The following is a 7,961-nucleotide window of genomic DNA, read 5'->3' as shown; positions in this document are numbered from 1 at the left end:
GTTCGCCAGTATCTGTTTACTAGAAGCACGCAAACGCAACTCGGCCGTCGTCATTATGGCCCCGCTCACCGACTCTATACACGATGTGATTGGCCAGGCAAGAGTTAGGCGAATACAGCTCAGAAGGGTATTGAGAGTTGCTAGACGACACTCATGGGCAGATTAGATTTGCTGCCGCTAGGGGGCGTCTAGATTTCTAGGCTACATCTCTCACTTAATGTATGCGATCTCACTGTTAGAAGCGCCGCTGAATCATTCAGAGTAAAATGCCTGTCAAACGCGTGCTGTCATGAATAATTAAGCGCGTGCTGTCATGAATTAAGCAACGCGTCTTCTTATAGGATAAAGACTTATGACACCGCGATGAGTCATCACCGTACTATAATACAAGAGAAAAAAAATCACAACCGTTGACATGAAGATGAATTTTAACCAGGAAGTTGAAAATAGAGCAAAAAGGCTTAAAATGAACTAGAGCTGCAACTAACGATTATTTTTTCTGTCGACTAATCTAACGATTATTTTTTCTGTCGACTAATCTAACGATTATTTTTTCGATTAGTCGACTAATCTAACGATTAATTTTTTTACCCTTTGAAATTTTTCAACATTCTGTGGCACCTCCTCGCATAAGTTACGCTAGAGGTGTAACAGTACAGACTGCTCACAGTTCACTTTGTATCACGGTTTTAGGTTCACGTTTCAGTACAGTTCGGTATTTGCTATGTTCAGGGGAAAAAGGACTACTGTCAAATGAAAATAAAGAAAATAAGAACAGATAACTTAAATAGAAGCAGCAGCACAAATAAATACTATTGAGCAAAGATGAGAATAAAATAAACAATGCTTTTCAGGATTTTCAGGTAGGTCTAACATTAGTTTTTAGGTAGAGAAATGGAATTAAGTAATCAAAAGTAAAATAACCACACATTTAACTGTTTAAAATTAAAAAATAATCCTTATTAAACTTACAAAAGCTATTCAGTCAGGAGCAGTGAGTGATGTCTTTATCTTTTGTTTGACATTAAACAGACAGCAGTAAAGGCTACTGCCCCTTTAAGACCCACGGATAGTCGTCGTATTTTCTGTATAAAGTTCACTTAAGGCATAGAGTAGGCTATGACATTTTGACATACTTTTTGTGAGTTTGTCCGTTTAAGCACAGGATTTGAAAGATAACTCATTATTTGCGCGCTTTGGGACGAGTGCACCGACAGATCTTCTCATTCGCGTCTCCTGGCTACACGGGGGTGATGACGGTGAAAATGACTGCTCATATTCGGACGTACAGCAGCACTCGCATGCGTTTTACAAAGTTTACAAAGAGAGACCGTTTTGCCCACGTTTTTCTTTTATTATCGCTGTTGTTGTAGTGTACCTGAGGAGTCAGCACGTGTATCCATCGACAGAAACATACATACAGCATTATTTTCAAGTTACAACCCATATTAAAGATTCGTCATCAGATGCGAGATGAACCGAAGTGTAAGTGCGTCCCCGCAACTTTTGCTCGGGATCCCGGTTGGGAAACACTGGTCTGTATTGATTGACACCGCGCTGGTTTGTTTAGAATTATATGAGCGCCGTGACCGCGCGCTGCCGCGTGATGAAGGCTTGTCGCAACTCTGTTATTCAACTGCTCTGGTTTTAAAAGCTATGTCATACTAAATGCGCCAAAATGCAATAAAACTTGTTTTACGGTCGAATGCAACGCGTGTGTGTGTGTGAGTGAGTAGACGCGCAAAAGGGGGGAGAGAGAATTTAATGAAATGCAGCTAAACGAATATGCGTGCGTCTTTTAAATAGCGTAAAAATGAATGAATGACGAATGTGGCAGCCGTTATTGATTATGTGGCAGTCCGCCACAAATTAGTCTATGTGTGGGAAACACTGTTTGGCCTCTGTTTAAAGTATTCCCATACTTTTGATATTCGCGGTCTAGGTTTTTGTGATAGAACCAGGAGCAGAAGCCAACATTACGCGAGATGAACGTCTGACACGACGCGTCGACGCATTTCACGAACGTCGACGTATTTCCGTAGTCGACGTCATCGATGGCGTTGACGCGTCGTTGCAGCACTAAAATGAACTAGTTGTCTCCCACATTAAAAACTGACAGATGGTAACATTTTCTTCCATTATGTTCAACACACATACTTCTGTTAAAATCTCAGAAAATTTAGTTTAGGGTTTCATGACCCTTTAGTGTTAAAACGGCTTGCCATATCCAACATCCGCATGCAGACTGATGAGAGAGTGCAGAACTAATTAATACGTGTCTGAACGGATCATTCCTGCTCTGTAATTTCATACAGCATGTGTTTGTGCTTTTGTTTTCCCACCACAATAAAGTTACTTCCACTTGTTAGGTAGCTAAAAATGATTACAAAAAACTAGTTGACTATCAGGACAGAGCGTGATCTTGACTTGAGGGATTAATTAGCCAACCAAACAAAACTTTCAAACTTTTCAACTAGAGGAAAAGAAGGGGGTTGAAAAGAAAGATGAATTCCTCAAATAAACGGCTAGTTGTTCACGTTAGAAGTTCCTGGAGACATGACTAAAAAAATTTTTAAAATCCACTCACAACAGATGAGAGAAATCCTGATGTCTGGACATCCGGTCTGAAATCCTCTCCACGCTGCAGGATAAACGCCATGTTTTTAAATGCATGACTTCATCCAGCCACTAGAGGAGGCCATCTCACTGCTTTATGAAGGACGACATCGCATACTTATTTTAAATAATTACTTCACGACTGCTCAAAAATATGTTTTATAAATGTGTGTAATAGTGTAGAGTGGGGGAAAACGTTCCCGTGGGATAAAAATCTGAACATCACATTCTTTGTTTTTCCATCAAATGTAGTAATCTAAGTGGTTGAGTAAAAATATTTGGACTTTATATTTAAAGGGGTGGTTGCATGCGATTTGACTTTTTTAACTTTAGTTAGTGTGTAATGTCGCTGCTTAAGCATAAACAGTCTCTGCAGTTACAGCGCTGAAAGTTCAATGCAAACGGAGATATTGTCTTTTAAATTTACACTGTGTAACTTTTTTGTTTATTCTTACCTAAAAACACTTAACTTATTTAACTTAATGTAAATTTACTTCTTTCAAGTAATAAAGTATGCTTATCAAGTAAGTTTATAATATGCCATTGAAAATACATTCGGGTGAGGGGTTCGAATGCCGGTCGCCATGTTGCCCCTCCATCTTGAAAGTATATTAGCCAAAGAGGGACATACTCGTAAATTCGAGCTTCGACTTTCGCATTTTAACACTCGATGGCACCGTGTTCATGTTAATCTTGGACTAAATCGGCCACCGTATAAGTTAAAACAAAATTGGAATTGAGAAGAACAGAAACTGGATGGTCATTTACCTTTTAATACCTCACCTCACGCTAGATGGGGGACCACTGCGTTTTTCAAAGGGATGGGCTTCATAGAAGCAGGAAGCAAACTAGCCGTTCAAAGGACAGACAGTGGTGTGGAATAAAGGGAGAATAGAAGAAAAATACGGCGTTTAAAAAAAAGGAAGTATTAAGACATGTTATACTGCGCTCCATAAACACAACCAAGCCTAGAAAAAAACACGGAACCACATTAGCATCAGCTAGCTAATTAGCCAGGCAATTAGCATCAGCTTGTCCTTTGATTTTGCTTTAAACATATAAAGCAAATTGCTTTGTCAGAGTTGCTTGTTACGGTTAAAAACGAATTGCACAATTTTCACTGTATTCTTGGATAGTCTTGGTGAGCATGAGAGACTCAAAATAAGAGGTGAGAGAACTAGTGGTGTTAAGATTGAGTGAAACATTTAGTGCAAGTAAGAAGTGAATTCTGGGTAAATACGTGAGTAATTTCTGAATAATGTCCCTGACATCAAGAGCAAAAAAGAATCTGAAACAGCGAGAGAGAAAAAAATGAAAGCACAAACTAAAATAGCTAAAAATCAAGCAAACAAAAATAACTACCAAGAGAACAGAAGACATGGCGAGTCAAGGTGGAAACACACACTGACAGAGATTGAGATCAGAGAAATGTGACCAGCGTTTGATGAAGCGTGTGTGTGGTGTGTGTGTGTGTGTGTGTGTGTGTGTGTGTGTGTGTGTGTGTGTGTGTGTGTGTGTGTGTGTGTGTGTGTGTGTGCTTTTATTCCCACAGGAAATGATGTAACGGCTATTTTTACCTGCATGGTGACTGTCAGGAATGAAGCAGAATGACAATAAGCAGGTATGAAACACCAGGCTAAATTTATTTTCTCAAACATGTTTGCCATTTATTCATGCTCTCAGGAAATTCAGATGAAAACGAAACTTTCCAATCACAACAAAACTAAACCGTTTATATCATAAATAGCCTACAGTATGAGAGGAAGAGGCTCTTTGCATTTGACAATTAAACCAAACCCGTTTTATCTATCTTACATGATTGCTAAATACAGTATTGCATTTAGTTAAAAAAGGTGGCCTTTAATGCATTATAAAAGTATTTTAATGTATCAATCATTGTAGTGCATATTATAATGCATTGTGAGATCTTATGAATAATTGTAACTGACATCTTTAGAAAATATAATGCATTAAAACATGAAAAATAACCAATTTAAGAAGTAACAAGGAATCTGTGAGTATTATAATGCATTTTACCTTGGTTTCAATTATTCCTATGTACATTATGAATACCTTTGCAATTATGAATCCATTTTTAAAGGGTTCATATCATGAGGCATCAAATGTTTCCTAAAATTTAAAGTATACTATCAAACATGCATAATGTTCAGTTCTCAACACACACACACACACACACACACACACACACACACACACACACACACACACACACACACACACACACACACACACACACACACACACACACACACACACACACACACACACACTTAAAAACACCAAAGAGCTGAATAATTAAATGATTACTCACATTTATGAATACATCGCTGTCAACATTTACTGGATCGATCATTACAACCACAGCGATGCATTTATAATTTACAATTTATATGCAAAACCTTTATACAATCTTTATACAGAAATGAACGGAAAGTTGTAACTTATTCTGATAAAGTAAAGTAATGTAAAAACATAAGTTGCCATGACTTACTAATCATATGATTTTTAATAGGGAATAAAAATAATATCGTAGTTGGCTCAATCCATGTCAAATCAACCAAATTTTAGAAACCATCCCTGGCTCAAATGTTTCATTTTGTTAATATTTTTTTCTGAAGAAAGATAAACATAAATATCAATAAAAGCCAAAATATTAAATGTCATGAATGTATATAGTAATCAGAGGAGGGTAAAAAGGACAGAGGGGCTAAAAATGACTTTATAAAGATGGCAGCATCATTATTTTACTTACACACAGAGATTGGTAGATCTATTAGTGAAATCTGTCCACTTTATCAATCTTTGTCTCATTATATGCCAACGCTGACTGTTCATAAATGGGAAAAAGCACTTCTTGTGTTTTTTGCCCCAAATTTGCATGCCTGTAACTGAAGAAGTATTAAAGATATCTCAATATCCTTTTAGATGCTGGTTCTTATCAAACATTTCTCATGGTATCTTCATTTTAAAGGCCCTATATGGTTCAGTCCCAGAGATATGGAGATCTTAATGCGGCTCCAGGAGTAATTTGATACATATATTTACTGGCCAAAAAGGAAATGTGGGTCACTTTGCTTACAGCTGATATCTTTGGTCTTTTAAAGAGGAGCATCTAAAGAACAAATAATGTTGAAACTACAAATGTGTTTTGGTTTTATTTTTCTATCAACTTTTTTCCAAAGTTTGCACGCCAGTAAAAAATATTTGAGTTTTTCTGGTAAAAGAAATACACAGATGAATAAAGCCCAAATATTACATGTCAGGATGTACAACATTTTGACTTGACTGACCCACTTTTATCTCAAAATTCAGATTTTTCCCCCCCCCTAAAAATATTTGTTTATATCTCAAAATGTGGAATTATAAGAACACCAGCTTCAGTAGTGCATGCATCTCACTTTAAAGGGATAGTTCACTTTAAAATTAAAATGATGTCATCCTTTACTCACCCTCAAGTTGTTTTAAACCTGCATGAATTTCTTTCTTCAGCTGAACACAAGGGAAGATATTTTGAAGAATGTCAGTAACCAAACAGTTAACTGGAGCCACTGACTTCTATAGTATTTTTTTTCCTACCATAGAAGTCAATGGCTCCAGTTAACTGTTTGGTTACTGATATTCTTCAAAATATCTTCCCTTGTGTTCGGCTGAAGAAAGAAATTCATAAAGGTTTAAAATAACTTGAGGGACAGTAAAGGATGACAATTTTCATTTTAAAGTGAACTATCCCTTTAACTCAAATCAATCAGAGGCTCCTGACATTGTGCTCATATCACGCGTGTCTGTCTTCACACTAGTTTGTTTCTGCTGGGCTCTCTGTGCTGTTTTTTCACCGGACAGATCTTTTATGACGCTGTAGTAAACACTCACGCTGCACTTTCCAGCTCGGGCCTGACCCGACCTGCGTTTGCAGTCGCAGAGCCTCTTAAAAGCCGCGCGGAACTTCTGCGACATGGCGTTGTAGATGATGGGGTTGACGGCGCTGTTGGTGTAAATGCACATGCGACAGAAGAGCAGGAACCAGGTGTTGAGATACGGCGGGTCCATGAGCGAATTAACCACCACTAGAGTCCGATACGGCATCCAGAGGAGCGCGAACAGAACCACCACCACCGCCAGCATCTTTGTGACCTGTAACACACACACAAGAAGAAGGGAAGCTTTTGGCGTGCCATATGCATATAGGACGTAGTTTTTCGCCAGGGGTGGACAAAGTACACAACTTCATTACTTGAGGAAAAGTAAAAGTACTGCTGGTCAAATATTACTCTGTTACAAGTGAAAGTTGTAAAAACTGATTTTTACTCAAGTAAAAGTACAGAAGTATTTGTGTTCAAAAGTACTTAAGTATCAAAAGTAAACTTCCTTTTTTATGTCAACACATTATTTTATTATAGTTGTATAAATGCACACTGACGCTCCATCTGACATACTAGCAGACGACTAACTTAAACTCATTTAAATACTTGTAGAAAAGTTACAAAGCTCTTTATAAAGCTGCTGTCACTTTAAGGCCGAATGCACGGATCCAATACACTGATACACATCTGATATTCTCACACTGTTCACCTTCACTGAAGACAGAATCAACTTTGTTTATGTGAATACTCCACAAAATGAGCATTTGGACATCCGTCTTCTTCCATCTTTGCTCTAAACTATAAATCAGTGTTTAATAAATGCTGTGAAATCATTGAACTTCACGAGACTCTACAAGAGTGATTCCTGAAAGGCTTTCTGCAAAAACCCAAACACCTTTGAAAGACGAAAAAAATCATCCTCTGACTTTCAGAGCTGCGACAGAAACGACTTTCGACTTCGAGGACCTTGATAGAAATGTAGAGGAGTAAAAAGTACGATATTTGTCTTTCAGATGTAGTGAAGCTAAAGTCATAAGTTTCCAGAAAAAATAATACTCCAGTAAAGTACAGATACTCAAAAAGTGAACTTAAGTACAGGACTCGAGTAAATGAGCTACTGTCCAGCTCTGTTTTTCGCGTGCATATGATACGCACTTTATGGCGTATTATATGCACGAACCATCACCCCTATCCTACCCAAGAGCGTGTCATATACATGCCATAAAGTGCGTATAATATACACTCGAAAAACTGCGTAGCATATGCACGCCAAAACTAAATTAGGCGTAGCTATACACAGAGGTGGACAGTAACTGAGCTCATTTACTTGAGTCCTGTACTTAAGTTCACTTTTTGAGTATCTGTACTTTACTGGAGTATTATTTTTTCTGTAAACTTATGACTTTAACTTCACTACATCTGAAAGACAAATATCGTCCTTTTTACTCCTCTACATTTCTATCA

General features: G+C 37.7%; 1 protein-coding gene across 1 annotated transcript in view; it reads right to left on the bottom strand.

Annotated features, from left to right (window-relative positions):
* Window positions 1-6,339: 6,339 nt before the first annotated feature.
* Window positions 6,340-7,961, bottom strand: part of LOC137038327 (thyrotropin-releasing hormone receptor) — a 4,799-nt gene continuing 3,177 nt past the window's right edge. Inside the window, exon 3 of the mRNA XM_067412811.1 lies at window positions 6,340-6,768. Within this exon, the coding sequence (XP_067268912.1) occupies window positions 6,379-6,768 (390 nt within the window). The 3' untranslated portion in view covers window positions 6,340-6,378. The remainder of the gene's footprint in view (window positions 6,769-7,961) is intronic.

The sequence above is a fragment of the Pseudorasbora parva genome, chromosome 13, assembly GCF_024679245.1.
Source record: "Pseudorasbora parva isolate DD20220531a chromosome 13, ASM2467924v1, whole genome shotgun sequence".
Taxonomy (NCBI): domain Eukaryota; kingdom Metazoa; phylum Chordata; class Actinopteri; order Cypriniformes; family Gobionidae; genus Pseudorasbora; species Pseudorasbora parva.
Note: the sequence above shows the minus strand (reverse complement) of the source record. Positions and strands in the feature narration are given on the sequence as shown.